We start from the raw sequence: 19,857 nt of genomic DNA on the forward strand, positions 1-19,857 counted from the left end.
GAGGAGTGATGAGACATTGGTGTAAGCTCAAAAATAAATTGAAACATCCTTTTTTCACTGATATGATTACAAGTGCCTCCATTTATTGGAGATGGTTCAAATCACCTCAAAAGAAAAAAAAATGTATTATGGTTATTAGCGAGAGATTTAACATTTCAGTGAATTGGAGAGAGCTCAATAGTTCTGTCATTTCAGCAGTGAAAATGTAAAGAATGCATTAAGAGCAGGAAAGATTTTCATTTCTGATTGAAACCATTCAAGATACCCACCATAGGCAGACAATAGCCATAAACAAGGCCACAATAAAGTGCATTATACTGACAAAGGCTTCTTGAAAAGATCAATAGGAAAGAGAATTTGTAAGATTATTTAATGGCCTAACAATATTTTTTAAATTGATCAACATTAAAAATTTTCCTCTCCAATGTTGACCAGCACCAGCGGCTCTATTATATTTCAATTAAATATCAGCCAACCTGAAGTAAAATGTTTGCAAAATTTTTCTTTACCATGTTCACAAAATTGTTTTAAAATAGTCAGTACTATTGCTGGCTAATCAATATGTTACACCAATATTTTGTTATTATAGCCCCTTAATAATGTTTTAATCTGTAAGTTATTTGGTCAATAAATGATAAAAGAATTTTAGTCCAACCCTGTAACATGGAAAATGAGGACTAAGCAGAGAGGAAATACATTGGAGATGCACAGCATAAAATGTTTCAATGTTTTCATAGAGGTGTTAAAATTACTTCCTGAATTTATTACTGTGTATAAATTTGAAATTTTATTAAAGATTTTCTGAGTGAAAACTTATCAAATGCATTTCATTGATGATGAAAAATAATCCCAACCTTAATCGTCATTCTTCTCCCTGCCGATAGAGGAGGGCATGCGAGGTGAAAGCGCTCAGCCACAAGGGCCACAATGAATTTTCAGAAGACTGAGGAGCAATAATGACGCATGAGTTAACAGAACAACAGGAAGTATCAGCCTGTAAATGCAACCTTCCAGAAATGTTTGCCTTCGGCCGTGTGAAACTGTTAATACAATTTCCTTTACATCTTTACGTTTACAACATACCTAAAATTAACATTGGAAATTCAAAAGAAGACATGATGTACATTATTTATGAAAATTACACATTCATAGATCATTCAATTTCTCATCTCATTTTTTCACAACAATTCAATGCAGTTTTCAGCCAATCTTTCTCAAAATTACTTTGCCTTTGTTGATATAAAACATTATAAACTTAATTTACACCCATGAAGGAGGCAAACTTCCATCGACAGTCACCCTTCGCATGCGTGGCAACAATTTGGATGATGAGCTGCTCATATTTTGCGTTAAATGGCTGGACACAATATAGTATGAAGAATCCCTATTGCTATCTGTCTGTTTAATCTCATCTCCAATTACATCAAACCATAAGAAAATTTACGCAAAAATATGCCTAAAGCGTCACATTCTGGAAGCTAAAGATACTGTGAATCAGATAACAATGAAAATCCACTGATAAAGATCCTTTTACGTGAAACTAGGGTAAAGAAATGCCAGTCAAGCAACAGATTCACTTTTCCAATGAGGAATCAACAGATCCCACGGTTTCTCGCATTCAAGGAGGAAGAGATTTCCTTTTAAAGACAGTGTATATATGTACCAGGCATGTCTACGTGCAGGTATAATACTAATTTCAATTCATAAATCAAAGAAAACAGTGCTTCCATTGCTTCTGCTGATACCTTCCCACTAAATTGTCCCCAAATACATAGCATAGACTAAACTTCAATGTGTTCCACATTAACATTGCGCATGGTTGGTACCTAGGACATGTAACACAACATTAGGAAGGAAATTAATCTGCTGTTAATATAAAATGCGAATTCAGTTGCTGCAATTTATCCCAAAGACATGAGTCAGCATCAAAACGAATGAAAACATGCTAAAATCGACCCTACTCACAACTTGCTCAAATTAACAACATTGCAGACATACAATCATTCAACACAGCCAAGCTAACTGTAATGAAAATTAAAACAAATGGTCAAGAACATTGTAACACAAGTATTAGTGGATTTAATCAAATGATGGCAGAGATTGCTGGTGCAGGGAGGAGTTGACTGATGTCGGATAATGCTCATCTGATTATCTGTTTTAACAACTGGGCAAACGCAAAGCAAAGCACTGCCCTCACGCGATAGGCTGGATGCTTCTCCGCCTTTTGTGAATTCCACGAGCACTTGAAAAGAGAACTACAAAAAGGTGGGATCACAAGAAAAATATGCCAGGGGAAGTTAGTGAGCGAATCACTTTTTGGAGAGGTGCATATAACCTACACAGAACCACTACAGAACCCACGCCGTGGATTGAAGCAGCATGAATACGTGATTAACCACTAAGTAACTCCAGCTACAAGAAATTGGAAGTGGAATGCAGAATGAAGTCTGAGTAATGAGTCAATGTAGTGAGAATTATAGTCTGGATTTGACGACTGCAATGCGATGACAGTCACATTTACGAGCAGGATTGGTGCCAGCGGTGAGGCTTGCAACATTTGTCTTTATCACATCTATGCTCAGACAACTGACACAGTAGAAACAGCACCAATCTTGCATTCTTAATAGAGGTCAACCATCAATACCACTACATACAAAGCAAATTAGACCTCTTCTTAGAGCGGAGTCGATCAGTTTATAATTTTAAATTATTCCATAACAAACACCATCATTAAACCCTGGGGACAATGGTGGAATAAATCATTGAAAAGTTGGTGGCAGAGGACCTGACCTGGTGGAAGAATTCATCTCACCATTACTAAGAAATGTGATGCAAAGAGTTGACAGTACGGTGAAATATAAATCTTTATTCATTTCAGAATTATCATCACACAATAGAATGCATGTATCAAATAATATATTACATAAACCAATGATTACAGTTCCTTTAATCATACAATATATACAAATTATGCTTAGTTTGTGTGTGAGTAGCTAAAAATCAATGTATGTACATTAATATTTGGTACGGCTACAATGAGCCCATAGACCACCATTGAAATTAATGCAATTCACTGGGCCAACTAAAAAGTATCAAACACCCTGAGGTATTACGAAAATTTAGACGTTTAATTATGATTATAAAGTTAACAGGATTATATTATTTCAACTTGGGGTAAAGTAATTCGTTTTGATTAATCCCACTTTATCTCCTACTCAGTTATTCCTTTAAAGTTGGTCAAAATGACAAAGTTGCACCTAAATTACTGACTAGTACACACTAATATACAAGTCTTCAAGAAATTGCTGACCGCCTTCCGCCAAGAAAGGGGCTCAAGCTGCCAGCATACTCAAGGCACCAACAAACGGTAGACGACCTTATGATGGCTACATTGAATTGGTTTCATTTCTTTTATCTCATTCAAAATTTCAAAATGAAGAGTGAACGGTTAACTGAAGGCTATCATTCACCTCGATTCAAATGCATGAAATTACAGAATCACTTTCTGAACTCACATAAGGAAATTCCATTCAAAATAGAAGTATTTTTCATAAGAAAGAAATATATTGTTTCTTATGCTAAATTAAATAGAATATTTAGGTACACTCTACCCACGAAAAAAACTCCTTACCATATATTCACTCAGGGTCAAGAAAATTTTTAATAATAATTTTTTCAAATGGTAATTGTCAGATGAAAAATTTGCCTAAGCCAATAATCAATCAATTAACATGGAAAAGCAGAGAACGCTTAACTATCAAAATTTTCATGAGTTGCTTCACCTTAGTTACACATGAAAAAATTTGTTATTATTTGAGATAAACATATGCAACTTGAACTGGACCATGAAATAAATAGGGAAATTTGATTAGATAGATGATAAAACAAATTTCATCTCTTGCAGAATATCAGAAAGTCTTGAGGCAGTGAGGTAGCTCAGGTCTAAAAGCACTCAAAGCCATGATTAACACCCTGAAGTGATAATCTGCAACTAAATACTGGAATGTGAATACGAATAGAAGCAACAAATAATTCCATAAATTTTCAGATGTGCAAAGATCATCAATAATAAAATTCATCAACGTAATGCAAGAGCTAATTTCATTGAAATAAGCTAAGTCCTAAAAGGTAGCACCTGAGCGCATTACTTTGTTTTCGGAAAAATGATCATTTACCAGGTATGCACACAAGGGTGAGAGAGTAAAATCAGGATGGTGGCCACAATTTCAAAACCTTTCTTTCGGCACATATTGAGCGAGCTCTCCCAATAAAAGTTTGCTTTCTCTTTTGATTACATTGTGAAATTGTCCCAACAGACCAAAAATTGCACTATAATTTGTGAATTCCTAAGAAGGGCAGGAATGTAAGTTGCCAATGAAAAAAATCCTTGTGCATTTAGTGATTTACTCATGAATTAAAGACGGAAAAACACAAAAATTGATGCCCACGGGAAAGTTAGTGATTTCATCACACATTTGGTGTGGTGGCTAATTTGCTTTCTGGATGAAGGGGGCAGGGGAATGCTGTGTAGTACCCACAGTCAGTAGACAGGATGTACTGTTGACGTTAGCATCTTTTCAAGATTTTGTAGAAAGGTTAGGAACCTCAATGTTTTGTCTTCAATTACTCAATAAGTATCCATTGATCAAATAGATGGATAATTTTTGGTGTTTTCATTTTGTGAAATATATATAATTGGAGAGAAAAAACCGTTGAACAAAGTGAGTGTATTAACAAGAGGGAGAAATAATTTTCTGAACTTCGTAGCCCTCTGATGTGGAATCGGTAAGAAGTCCACAAGAATAATATTTAAAATAACGAGCGGAGGTTCACCAATCATTTTTTAAGAAAGCACTCACAAAGTTTCTGAAGTGATATGAATACATGCCATAGTCACTAGGGTAAAACATATTATGGTCTTAGTTTTCACAAGCCATCAAAATGCACCAAATTATGCACGAATACTTAAAACCAGTGAGCACCATCATCATTAGAAATATATGCAGTAAAAGAATGTACTAAGCAGCTTCAGAATAATCATTAAATAATTAGGGAATACTGAAAACTGCATAAAAATGGAAACCGTTGCATGGAAATTTTAAAAACTATTCTCAATGAGGGCACGTCTATTGTCTAATAGTATACCCCCATTTCTCAAGCTAAATTACACTGTATTTAAATAATCTTTAATGAAAAATCTGTTTCCTCTTCCTTACTATAGAATAATAATCATTATTATGCTGAAAAGCTGATATGAATGTATTTGTGAGTAATGATTGTAAAACATCGGTGCAAAATCCATTTTCTGTCAACATACAGTTACCAGGATTAAGCTTACTCACAGAGTAATTGATAATTTGCAAACAGTGCACAGCACAAGAATATAAAAGAGCATTTGGTTGCTTAATTGAAGTCACAATCTTTAAAATTATAAATTCCATATTGATGTTTACAACATCAAGGGATTAAATGGTGTCTTTTCCAAGGTATGGTAATTGTTAAATCATTACTCATATCTGCAGTCACACGACATTAATTCAAAAGTATACAATATTATCAAATAAGTGTGCATGGCATAAACCTACCTTTGGCATATGCATTTTACAATAAAACTGAAAATATAACATTCAGAAAGACGTTAACCTACAAGGTTTTTCAGGTACATTTAATCAAGAAAAAAAAACCTTGATCTGAAAGCCTACCATTGATTGTACATAATTCATTTCTGGGAGAAGTCATTGTTCAAATGTGAAACAAAATGAACGTAACAGACAACTTCAATTAATTCAGCCAATACTTCAGGAGAGAGTCGATTGAGGAAAGGGTTGACACAGAGTTTAAGGTCTCAGCACCAAAATTGTAGTTTCCAAACATCATTCACCTTATTGTTAAGTGTATGATATTATCCTTGGTAAACAGTAGAGTGAGTCAATTTTAAATATAACCTACTACCACAAATAAATTACAGGTACATGCAAGTGAGTGGTACCGCGGTTCGATTCTACAATAACGACAACATTCACCTTCTGTAGCCATTTCATACTGTAAAGTAAATGGGCTATCTTTGCGTAATTCAAGCTGTACATTGACCACATCAAAACATTGAACATTGAAAAGGACTATGACAATGAATTCATCTCTAAACAATTTTATAAAGAAACATGAACAACAATATTTGTGCTCTCTTGCTGCAAGTAATCACCAACAGCAAGTATAAAAACAAATAACAACATAATCTGAAATAAATATTTACATAAAAATCTGATGTACACTTAAAAATTTGCATGTTTCTTATGTACAATTTCCGAAGCCTTAAAAAATAACTATTAGCACGCGCACGCACTCGCATACGTTCATCGACATATAAATGGACTCTAGCATGGCCATTAAAAAATATATATATATTCCATTTCATCTTGAAAGCTTCTTTGAGATACGATAAATGTAAATACAGAATCGGCTGTATAAAATTTCAAACACCAATTACCACTACCAGTCACTAGTGATTACTCAAAATTCACTTAGTCTGCACCACTTTATCACTTAGCCACAACCTCGTGCACTTTTTCAGTGTTCTAGGAGTCATGCTGCAGCTACTGGCACTCTCAGTAAGCGTATCATCAGCCCACAACAGAGGTGGACCTGTCCATCAGCACTTTAATGATTAAAACATATTAACTTTTAGAATGAGTACTTGTTTTTTGAGCTTTTTTCTTCCGAGCCGCAAGCATATCATAGAACGGATTATGACTTATACTTTGCCTGGAAAAAATAAGATATTAAATAATCAAAAGCAGCCAAGCAATAAGACCCTCAACATTAAATTTGATCAAACACATATTTAATGGGACTAAAGGTTGGAAAAGATGCTGAGTCACACAGCAAAATGAGCACTTTATTAAGTTACCACCCTTTATCTTCATCTGCTGAAAGAATTTCACGAGTATAAAGTCGAGCAATAAAAAATTCTGCAGACATATCTCACACAGTAAGAAATTGACTGAAATTTGCATTTTACTATCAGTCCCTAATTTTCTTGTGTGGAAACTGAACAGTGATTACATTTTTACTCATAAGCTGAAGTTTTCTTAATGTTTGCAGGGCAAATAAAACTTACCTTCTACCATCTCACGATATACATAATCAAAGATGAACGCCTTCCTAGCAACACACGCGGGATGAATTTTGCTGTATTTGAGGCGTGGGAGGGGGAGAAGGGAGTGAAAAGGGGACGGGATCGGCCTGCCGCTCTTGTATCCGCGACGCTTTGTGGGTGTTGGAATATTTTCTTCGTGGACGCGGACTCAAATTAGGCATTTTGTGGCTAAACGGTGGCAGATACGTCAAAATGCACGAAATTTTCGGAATATAAAATTTTTACGAATTTTGACCCTCCCCCACTAAATTGCATTTTAGCGAAGGTCAAGGGTTCACCTAGAGGTCTCAAAATTTTCAGGCCTTATTTTGGATTGGTCCCACAACTTTTTTTCATTGGGCCAGATGGATTTGAAAAAAATCAATTTTTCCGATCCGCCATAACGACAAGGCCCTAGACGGCATTCATGCTTTTTGTTTAGTGAGTAAATTGAAGTTTCGACTAAAAGTATGCTAAAACATGATTTTTGACACAAATTGATTCCAAAAATGTAAGCGAGAGAAAGATATCCACAAATTTAAGTAAATGAAAGGTCGTAGCACTTTTCCACAAGAATTTTTTAATGCGTACAACGTGTTTCGGCACACTGAGCCATCATCTGGTACAAGACCTTGTACCAGATGATGGCTCAGTGAGCCGAAACGCGTTGTACGCATTAAAAAATTCTTGTGGAAAAGTGCTACGACCTTTCATTTACTTAAATATGTCTAACTTCCACCAATTGAAGCCTGAATCTGTTGAACATATCCACCAATATTCAAGCGATTACGGACATGTGCACATATACATATAATAGTAGCATCGATAGCTCCTATCACCATGCGAGCATATCAATAAAATTCAGATGTAAGTTATTTTCATAGAAAATATTATGATTGAATATGAGAGTTAATAACCCTTACCGGACACACTTTATCCACTCATCTTTCTCTTCTGGAGTTGCAGCAGACATTCTGTAGACAGTGTGTTTCCCTGAAAAATAAAAAAAATAAAATTTATACCACTATGTTAAAAAATTATGGCTGAATATAGAAAAAAAAGATGTGCATCGCTAACTGTGAGTATATCTTGTTGTCAACAGCACAATACATAAATAAAATAATTATCTTCAGTAGAACCGTACTTTGCAATTGCTTTCAACTATAAAAGCCTAGCTTCAATGCTGACAAAACCACGAATCAGACAAAATTATTGAGGTCTTGCAGGGTCATTATCCAAAAACGACCATATTGCCCCACCGGGAGAGATCCGGGACATCAGCAAGATGCGATATTGCAAAATAAAGCAAAATACCATGAAATCGGTAATTAATACAGAAATTTTGCCTTTTCCACAAATTTGACATGAATTAGCATTAAAATTACATATAATGAATCATAATTGATTAAAGCCTATGCCTTCATGTAAGATAAAAAATTTGTGACAAATACCATAATATAGCTACATTACAGTCTTAAAAGGACCCTGACAAAATAATTTTCTTTTCCATATCAGAAAAATAATTAATTCTATCACTAAGTAATACACAACCTATTGTTGCCAGATGACAAAGGTCTCAATTTTTGAGGAAAATTCACTAAACTGAACATTGAGCAACCATTAAGCGTTATTTGTTCAGTATCATCCTAATACACTGGTGCACTTGAGTTAAACAGCGTAAACACCAAATAATACACTAACGTGATAATTTTTTATGCGAGATCAAAATTTCGAAGGCAAATTACTGTAATGTCCAAAGTGATTCAAATTTTGGGGAAAAAAAATTTCCTGTCTCTAATTTTGAGATGCCCTACAAATTTATTGGTTGTTCCACATGTTTTGGAATATATTTATTCCTCAGAAATACTCCGTACTTCCTGATGCACTTTAATCACCACTTGCTGTCAAGTTCACTCTTTTGCTGCGTCACTCCTACATCAGAATTAAACACAACTAAACCATTATGTAGTGCACTAACAATTGATTTGATAATTAATTGACTAGGTAATGTTTCAAGCACATTAAATGAGTTTTGACTACAGATTCTATCAATCAATGGAAAAAGAGTACTTGTTCAGACATAGTAGCAATGAGCCAACAACTAAGCATCTCCACTGGTGAACATGCAAATACGTATATACAGAGCCTATTATGAAAATGTAACCAAACGAAGAAGTGGTGAATACTACAATGACAACCCTCAATGACTTCTCAAAAAATAATGATCCATATGGCAACTATACTCAGGATTAAACTGATTTTTTCAGGAGACTTTTTAAGTACAGCTGAGGTACAATGCACATACATAGAAATTTATATGAAATAGAAGAACTAAAAACACTCGAAAGAATGATAGCAGTACAAACCTTCCACAACTTTCCCTTCAGAGTCTGTTTTACACGCTTTGATGAATTCAGTACCCGTGGCATGCAGCTCAAAACAATGAGGTTTATGCCGATCTTGAACCTCTCTCACTCTGATGTTCTCGAGAGGAATTATACCCCGAGGTTCTTTATCCGTGGTGTACTCAAAATAATACAAGCAATTGTCATTCAAGATGAACCATCTACGTTTCCAACTCTTGTAGCGACCACCTGTAACAGAATAACAATGATTCAACACAAAAAAGAGAAGTCCTCATCGACAACATAATAAAAGACAGGTTCAAAGTTGATGAAAACAAACTTGCATTCAATATGCAATCAGTTTTCATTTGTGTCGAGAGAGCATATGTCAGTACACAGTAAGTACCTTGCTTCCACAGCCATCCCTCTTTGTCTGGATTGAAAAACGTGTGCATAAGGTCATTTCCGTCATCCTCTGGAATCTTGAATGGCTCTGTCTTTATACTGTCATACAGGCTCTGAAAAATGACAAATAAATAACATAATGGTTCCTCTAAATAGCAAAGACTGCTAATTTGATTTTGAGCAAAGGATGAAATCATTGATATTATAAAACTATGTATTTGTCAGCACACTGTGACAGCTTATCGTGCATAAACTTTATCATCTGTTTACTCAAATAAAAATAACTTTTGGTGCCAGACATAAAGAGCACAGATTTCACTTCTGATTACAGTGACTTCATCACCAGATCTCAGCAAATTTTGTAAGAAAAAAATTAAAATGTAGAAAAAAATAATTTACAGAATATCCCTTGCTACCAACGCAATGCATGTTTCACAAAACACAATAGAATGTTTTTAATTTTAAACTGGGAGAATAATTACAACCTTTTTTATCAACAACATATAGTTAAAGCTTTAATAAACTGGATTGGCGTATGTATTAAAAGAGCCTAAGAGTGATGAGTTTAGCATTTTTGGAGTTCGCTAGAGAGAAGTATTACTATGCCCAACTAATACACTAGGGGCTATCAAATTACCCAGAACACCAAAGTTCAACAGGGAAGACAGCTATTTGCTCTCCAATGCCTGGAAGAAACTTTTCCACAAACTGACCAACCGACCAATCAGGATACACCTGGCCAAAACCAAGGCCTATATTAGACGGGAAAAAACTTGTATGCGACACTTCAAACCAGAAGACGCCTGCTGCAACATATGTGAAACTGTTGTCACCAAGATCGATCAATGCAGACGACAACCCAGAAGCCTAGCTGCGCCTACTGAACCACTCCACGGGGAATGCCATCAACAATCATTATTTCACTAGTGTTTTCAAGACATTTTTAAGGTTATATTACTACAAGCGTAATATAAAATAAGGAAATCTGCATTTCTACTAAATAGGTAGGAGCTGAAGAGCAGAGATTGAGGGGACATGGGGATAACTGATAGCAAAAGACGGATCACTCAGTATCCTCACACTAAAATTTGACATGCCCACGCAGGCAAGCATAAGAAGAATGAGCTTATTCAGGGCCACAGAAGGTAAGAAAAATAGAGAAATGAATGGAAATGGGTGGGAAAACATTATTTTAGTATCCCTTTAACCCTTAGGCTGCGGGAGTACACAATTTTAGCTGCCAGCCAGTGCAGAAGATCCCCTTTGGACAGTAGAGGCACCCCCTTTCCATGAGGGCTGCTCCGGTAGAGTTAAGTCCCTTTGCGATTCTCATGGTGACGGAAAGTGCCCAAGTGCGAGATATCCAGGTAGCAGTAGAAATTTTGGGTATATGCCGCAGTCAGCATGCAAAACGTATAAAAACGTTCCAGCTCTCTATGGGTCAAGAGTATACAGGGTGATTGAGGAGAAATCTGCAATACTTCAGGATGTTATAGAGGAGACAATTTTAAGCATTTTTTATGCACTTTGCAGTTACCATGAAAACTGTTTTTCTTGGCTATCCAGCCTTTTTGACATTTTACTTAAATATTCTGAATTTTTAAGGACATTGATTAATTAAGGTAGAACAAAAATTAGCAATTGCCCGACTTTCGCACACAATGCATTCCTGAAAACTTGTACGAAAGTCGAACCATTGACTTCTATACTAATTAGGGGTTACGTTCCAAAAGAGCGGAATATACGTACTAAAACCTTTCTTTTTCACTGATTTTATTTCAATTCACTAAATTTTAATAATATGTTAATAAAATTCCTCAAATCATCTAATTTCTTTTGAAAATATGCGGAAAATGTAAATAAAAGTTAAAAAAAAAAAAACAAGAACTCAGTTGGCTATCGAGTGAAACTTCCTCTTGGCGTTTAAGTTGACTTTCCACTTATTACATCCACTATAAATAAAAATACATATCAAGAAGAATAACAAAATGTAATTGTTGAACCCGCACTCTGGATACCTTTTAATTTTTACACCAAAATTCGACATTCGGCAGGTGACATTCGTGATCGCGTGTATTTCGCATGTTATTCAAAGACAAAAGAGAAACAGAATTCGGGTGAAATTTCGTGCAATATCTTTGCTGAAAGTGTACATGAATTAAACAGCACTCAAACGAAAAAACACAATTAGAAAGAAGATCTGACTAGTTTTATTGAAAGCTATTTGATGATGTCTAGTCAAATGTTTTGAAAAATCTTTCCAATGAAGGCTTTCTTCTTCTCTTGATGAAGGAGCCTATAGCAGGCAATCTCTCTCTCAAATAAATCACCTAGATTAGTGCCAACTACCAACTATTCCCTTCATTGTATACGTTCGTATTGTTCGCATATACTGCCATTTGAAACAATTGAATGTTGGGATGCGCAGTAAACATCGCGGGAATTAAAAAAAAATTTCAGACCAACGTCCGAAAGTCCGAATTTAGCGTAAGAAAGTCAAGTAAAAGGTGTCAATTTTGAACGTACGAAAGTGCGAATTGTACGAAAGTTGAGTGTACGAAAGTCGAGGACCGCCTGTATAAAGATTTGAAACAATGGATGAGATCGCAAAATCGTATAGTTGATCAAAGCTCTGCTTTAATTAAGCTCAAAGATTACTTTTTTCAGAAAATTATGATCACACATTTTCGTACAACCTAAATTACAGTACACTCCCGATTATCCCAATGGGCTAGTGATGATGTTGGAGAAACGGTACGAATAATCGGAAAACACAGATAACTCAAACTTTCATTTGCAATGTTCATAATTTACGTGAAACAAACAATACATTATTATTTATGCCATTATTCTGTTATTTTAGAGTGCTTCCCGGACTCATTGAGAGCTTTCTTTGCCAGTTCACGATCTTTTTAGCGGTGATAACATGGTTCACTCGTATTATTACTGCTCCATGTAATGCCTGGTTTCAAAAACCACACATCCGTGGCTGCGTGATCACGGATACAGAAAAGTGGTTTGCACCAATGCTTCAAAACCACTCCTCGACTCCAGATTTAATGACCTAAATGACCTTAAAATCCAGAGTATTAACTGTAATGTCGAAAAGGCTGGATACCCGAGAAAAACCACTTCCATGGTAACTGCAAAGTGTATCCAACGAAAGGTTTGCGTTGCCAGAGCTCAGAAACTATGGAGATGCGACCCCATGATAACATACAGGACAATAAATGTTTATAATTGTCTTCCCTCCCACCTCCTGAAGTATTGCGGATTCCTCATGAAACACCCTGTATAACAAAAAACTGACATTCATGGACACCATCTTACCTAAAAGAACACTGAGAATGAAATGAATTATTTGAAATGGGAGGGGGGGGGGGGGGGGCATACTCATTTGGTAATAGGGTGAAAGGCTGTCTGACCAACTTAACAGGATCATACTTTGACCAAGTGCAACCACAAAACTCTACCTAAACAACAATTTTCCCACTCTACCTAAACAATGATTTTCTCACTCTACCTTAACAATGATTTTCATGGTTTTTTCCAGGTTTTCACATTTTTTTTTCAAGTTTTCACGTTTTTTTCCGGTTTTTACAGTCTCTATGTCGTCAAATTCACGGTCCATTAATATGCCAACAATAAGACAATAACCAGCCTTATATTATCTAAAAATTAACATACGTGACAGACGCCGTGAATGTAAATGCAGCAATGAAAAGTGATATCTGTTATGATGTCACCTATCGTTTGCAAAATTCAGGGCCGACTAAAGGCCCAACCCATTAGCGCTCTTGCCCGGACGCCGAACACTATGGCCTCCTATAATATCCCTTAGGATCTTCTTCCGTCTGGACACCAGAAGTCCTTTTTTAATTCCTTGCCAAGAGATTGTTTTTTGCACATGTTATTATTACTGCGCAGTAACCAAATTTCCCTAACCCAATCTTTCTGAGATGGCCGAAAATATTTTATTAAACTTGCTTATAGAATGTAATAAATCAAAAAATCAATTTCATATAATTATAATGCACTTGGTTTGAAATATATAAAGACAAAATGAATATGTACCTGATGAAACACATTATTTTCACTTTCACTTTATTATTCACATAAACTCAAACGAGGTGAGCACAGTCTATTGAGAGCTATTTGCTGTAGAAATGTTTCCATAAGTGAAATTCCAATGCAAACTCATATTTCGAAGCATATGCCCTTGAAGTATGTGGCCTCATTTTGTGTGGGAACCAAACTTTGAGTTGCAAATCAGATAGTTTTCGCAAAAGGTTCATTCTGGGTCTATTAGAAATGCAAGTTATTACAGTCGTCCTTTTTCAAATACAAGTCCATCCCAAGCATTCACTGAAATTGAAATGCTTAGACAAAATAACAGACTTTCGCCATTAATATGGAAAATATCGGCTAATGTGTCGTCACATAGTACGGACCAATTACTACACTTCGAATATTCGTGTGTAGATAAATGCATAGACTAAGAGCCTGCACGTGCCTGACCTTGAAACATTATTAACATATCCAATTTGACCAGTCAATCGTAGTATTATTATCAAGTTGGAGAGATTTTTAAGGTTTTATGATGAAATTCATGGCTATTTCTAGTTTTTTTTTCACGGAAGACGAAATTCACAGTTTTAAGGTTTTCACGGTTGAGTGGATATTCATACAAACCAAATTGTAAAATACACAACACTATTTTGCTGCTAAATAACAGGCATGAAAAAAGCAACCACGATGCACTCACGACAAGTAGTTCCCTGGGTAAATCCCCTCCATTGTTGATGCCTCTATTCATGGAAATGAACTGCTCCACAGTGGGCTTTTCTTTCACACTCGGATTGTGTAAACTGGTATTAAGCATGATGATGGCAAATGATAACACATAGCAGGTATCTAAAGTGATAAAAAAACACAATTATTACTTACAAGAGAGTAGCAGTATAGGCATACATTAACATAGGACGAAAAGTTCAATTTCATACCAGTATTAGTAAATATATTGGTGTTGAGTTGACAGTAGCGCTGAGCAAAACACTCCATCATCCTGTCTATTTTCTGAGCCTCTCCAGGTAACCGAAAGCTCCACAGGAATTGTCTACAATTATAAGACATGCAACGAATAATTAATATTATTATGACACATACTGCAGAAAAAAAATGATTTAATGAAGAGTTAATTGTTCATTTGATGGAAAATAAATATGAGAGTAGACAAATTATGTTTCCTCATCTTTCAAAGCCTGAAGGAGGTCCTTTGCATCATGACAGAAAAAGAAATCATCAAACTACTCTTCTTCTTGGGTGCATGATTTGTCTACTTAACACGCTGCAATTCATAGCAAACATTAGTGACTGACTTAAGTGCTTAGCATCAAGAGAGGAACACATCCTTAATATGTACTAAGAATTATAATATGTATAATCATTTTGGATTTCTGGAAAGCTTAATTTGATCCCAATATCACCCTCTGGCTTCATGTTTTCAGCCATAAATTGTTAATTATCCTCAAGGAAAATTACACCATCTGCAATCCTGATTATTGTGCTGGAAGATGGTTGATTAGCAAAGGTCAAGGAGAATCAATTTATATTAATTAAACCCTAAGAGCAGCTCCTATTTTCTCCAACATCTCAATTTAAATTAATTTCATCAATTCTGATTTACATGTTCACCTCTTAGGCAAGTAAAATGGATATTTTGAGGTGTGAATTTGTGAAATTGCTTCATGTTGAATCCAAAAACTTAGTAGGTTTCACGTAGATAACTTAAGTCTCAACCAGTTTCATCGCTGGGTGACATCATCAGGTACAAATACAGTAAGTGCATGACCTTAAAAACACTTAGAAGGGGTGGAAGGGTGGCCAAGGTGGAGAAGCTAAGAATGGAGGTTTGGTTGTCCTTGAGTCATACAACGTTTCAAAATGGGAGGCACACAATACATATTACAAATTGGGAGGTGGGGGGGAAAGGTTGACATGAATGGGCGGGGAGGGATGGGGGGCACATAGATATTATCTCAAGTACTCTCACTTAATTACATCTTCAATGGTTTTTGTCAAAATCAACAGTTGGAATACACAAAACCTATTCTTATTCATATTGTACCTAATTAGTGTCATAATGCAAACATAGGGACAAAGCACCCAAAATGGAGAAGATGAAAACGAATATTAGTGCACCGTAAGAGTGGCATGGACCAAAGGGTGCATCCGTTAGGGGGGAGAGAGCGGCTGTGTTGGAGACAAAAGTAGTTTATTCCTCGGACATAAAAATGCAGGGAATTCGGCCCTAAAAATTTGTAACTTTTCATTTTAGCCATACAAATGATGACACTTTGTATATTTGAGAAAAATAATTGTTTATGCACTTATTGCTGTTGAGTGACCTCTCAAGTTAAACTATCGACCACATTTTTCTTAGCATATTGATTCTACATTCCATAGCACAATTAAGTACATTGTGATCAATAATCTGAGAAAAAAAAAAAAATAATCCACATGACGAATAATAAATAAGTTAACAATGAATCTTCTATTTATATAGGTAATTTATATTATTTAAATAAAAGTTTGACAGTTAATTGCCTCACAATGTAAAATAATCTCCGCTGCTGCTCGCTTTAATTTTGATTTTACAGGCAAAAATACCAGTTGAAATTTGGTATAAAATGTGTCTGGCTCTGATGATAAAGGATAGTGTCAAATTCCATATTAAGAAACTAGATTACCTACACTTAATATGGAGACAAGTGGTGAATATTATAATGCCAGGTGTTCCCAAAATAGTGGCTTCATGGTACATACTGGAGCAATCTCACACATTCGGTGCATTAAAGAAGTGTAGCATAGTGAAAGGGTATGGGCCCCATACACGACAATCCTAATCAAGGGTTAGTGATGATTATAGAGTCAGTTTGGGACAAACTTGACATCAATGCATTCAACAAACATCAGTTGCCTCTTTTATACCACAGGGTACAACTAAATTTGCACTTTGATAGTAAAAAATATGAAAATTGCCACTAACCTCAGAGCTTGGACAAGTATGAGATCAGTGAAGTCATGAAGATCCACAAAAGCTTTGAGGACCTTCTCGTTGAAGTCATTCCTTTCCCCTAGGTAGTCACCAATGGCAGTCTTATTCAGTCCTTCGCCCTTGTGTAGGAATTGGGCCACATCTGCTGGCGTCTCCCTCAGGAGCCCATGCTCAATTAGGTATTCAATACCTTTCTTTGGATCCATATTGAACTTTTTCCGCCCAATAGACATTTTCTTTGCTCTAGTGTTGTTTTTGCTGCAATATGAAAACAACAGGATTGTCATACATAGATCAATTAAGTCATTCTCAAGCCCACACAAAAAAATATTGAAATAAAAAAATTATCTCTCAGAACAAATTTTTTTTAGAAAAATTGGGTTTAAAATAGAAATATATGTATATAAATGGAATCTCCTCAACTCTGGCAATACAAAGTCATGAATTCAATGGATCCTTAAAAAATTGATTAATAATACATTATGAACTTTTTATTAACCTCAAATCGTTATACTGCCATCAGTAAATGCAGAAATGACACAGCTTAAACAAGATGCCCTTAGATATTAAATTAAAGCAGTGGACAATGACAGTTGGTCTTCAAAAACATATTTAAAGGATTAAAATAATATTAAAATCATTTAATTCAAGCTAAGCCCAGCTCAAATTGAGATGCCAACAAGCACCGTGTGGGTAAACAAATCTCCACGCAATTGTTGACTGACAGTAATAGCTGCGTACCTGTCGACTAATCGAGCAGATTGATTTTATTTCCTTGCAAGTTTTGCAATTTCATATCCCCGAAAGATGAGCTTATCAACAAAGTGCTCACAAACATGATTGATAACCACAAAAAGCACTTCCTAAATTCCTTAGATGCATGTGGCTTACCACAGCACAATTTACAGCTCAAGGTAGGTTCGGTGTTCAAGATAATTCGTAACCTAAACCAACCAAAACTATGCACTGGAATGCGTTTGGTGATTAAAAAACTAATGACCAATGTGATTATACTTGATGGAAAATTCAAAGATGATGAAGTTCTCATTCCAAGGATTCCCATGATCCCAACCAATATGACCTTTGAGCTAAAATGAATTCAAATTTCACACCGTGTTGCATTCGCAATGATGATTATCAAATCACAAGGTGATTGTTTGTTCTCTGAATCCCTAAATGGCATGTAATTCTCATGGTCAAATATATGTTGCATGTTCACATGTTGGTAAACCATCAGCTTTATTTGTTATTCCACCTGATATCAAAACAAAAACTGTTGTATATCAGAAGGTACTATACTCAAGTGAATAAAGCTGAATGTGTAGGGTAGACCGAGGCACCTTTAAGCACACTGGGGCATTTTTAGCCAGTGCACTTTTCCAAACAGAGTTATAATTAGCACGCCACAAGAAATGACATATTAATGCTGCTCTCTATGTGCTATTTTCACGAGGTATTGAGTATCAGTCAAGCATCGGTTTAGCATCGCGTAAACTTGCCCCAAGAATGGGGTAAGACTTGGGCATAAAAAGATTTTTTACCGTTAAAAATGAAAATAGGCAAACAACTGAATGCATAAAATGTTGACTTTATTAACTGCTTCATAAAACCAGTTTAATTTAAGACAAAAAGTAGAAAATTCATTGAAATAAATCCGTGCATGCATGCCTTGGTCTATCCTATGTGGATTAAATACACAAAATATGTTTCTAACAAACCATTGTAATGCTTATTTTTGTAGTTTCAATTTTTTCTTAATTTATTACAATAAGTGAAAAATTGTTGAAATCTGCAGTACAGCTCCCTTGATTTATAAACAGTGTAACTAAACTGTTAATTAATTATTATGAGGTACAATGTTTGCCGGGTCAGCTAGTATTTTAATAATTTTCAGAGAGGTACAGAGAATATATGTAACATGGGTGCCATTAACTTCCAAAGCTATCAATGTGGAAAGATCAAGACGTTTGGACAGCTAAGCTAGAGCCAGTCTCACTGACATGGTTTAATGGCCTAGTAAAATGAGTGGATTAAAGACGCAACAAATATGTTTACCAGCAGCAAAAGAAATCATAAATATACATTCCATTTTGAATTATAATGCCAAAAAGTTTTAGGGAGTAATTGAAACATGTGAGCTAGATGCACCAAAATATATATTCACTTAAAATTGCCACATAAGCAACCTAAACTTAAACCAACCTTTCATCAGCTGTATCCATGTTTTCCATTTTAGCAACAATCTCCCCGAGCTCATCTTTAAGTTGCTGAAAAAGAAATAAAAATTCATAATAGATACCTAAATAAGAAAACAGAAACACATCTATGCTTAATAAGAATGATATTTGGTGACCAAGAGGTTAATAAATTAAAATTAAATGACCAAAATATTTGGATAAACAAACAGAAAACGAATTCAAAATTTTAAAAAAATTATCACACTAAAACTACAAAAAACAAAAAGTAAATCAATGTACGTCAAATAAATATTTAAAAATGAATTACAGAAAACCAATACACATTCACCACTCCCAATAGATGAGAAAAACGGGTATGAGATAAGGGGTTACGAATAATAGTTGGAGAGCAAAATACAACTTTTCTACGAAAAATTTAGTACAAATTAAAGGAAAGTTGTTAATAAAACTTGAAACCACTATTCCATGTTAGACTTTGAAAACCAATATTTTTTTTTAGGATTTCAGAACTACAGACATATGACCATCCAATGAACACTGTAATGAATACTACATCACCGCTTAATATCAAATTAGAATGAGAGTAATTTAAGATAAGTTTTCAATACATACATAATTAAAATCATCAAAGTTCATCATAGGGCCCAAGAAAATACTACTCTACAGTTAATTTTAGTTGCCTGGTTACTGAAATTCATAAATAATAAAATTATCACC

The 19,857-nt window shown here is 35.1% G+C and overlaps 1 protein-coding gene across 5 annotated transcripts in view; it reads right to left on the reverse strand.

Moving 5' to 3' along the window:
* Positions 1 to 2,846: 2,846 nt before the first annotated feature.
* The window catches only part of LOC124155391 (cytohesin-1), a 35,339-nt gene continuing 18,328 nt past the window's right edge, over positions 2,847 to 19,857 (reverse strand). For 4 of the 5 annotated variants that reach the window (XM_046529188.1, XM_046529196.1, XM_046529172.1 and 1 more), the window contains exons 3-10: positions 19,145 to 19,209; positions 16,934 to 17,200; positions 14,889 to 15,001; positions 14,651 to 14,799; positions 9,887 to 9,998; positions 9,502 to 9,729; positions 8,059 to 8,128; positions 2,847 to 6,762 (exon numbers count right to left, since the gene is read on the reverse strand). In XM_046529188.1, coding sequence (XP_046385144.1) covers positions 6,675 to 6,762; positions 8,059 to 8,128; positions 9,502 to 9,729; positions 9,887 to 9,998; positions 14,651 to 14,799; positions 14,889 to 15,001; positions 16,934 to 17,200; positions 19,145 to 19,209 — 1,092 coding nt within the window. In that variant the 3' untranslated portion in view covers positions 2,847 to 6,674. Of the gene's footprint in view, positions 6,763 to 8,058; positions 8,129 to 9,501; positions 9,730 to 9,886; positions 9,999 to 14,650; positions 14,800 to 14,888; positions 15,002 to 16,933; positions 17,201 to 19,144; positions 19,210 to 19,752; positions 19,844 to 19,857 lie in introns of those variants that run through there. The other variant, XM_046529203.1, reaches the window with a different exon arrangement.

The sequence above is a fragment of the Ischnura elegans genome, chromosome 1 (assembly GCF_921293095.1).
Source record: "Ischnura elegans chromosome 1, ioIscEleg1.1, whole genome shotgun sequence".
NCBI lineage: Eukaryota > Metazoa > Arthropoda > Insecta > Odonata > Coenagrionidae > Ischnura > Ischnura elegans.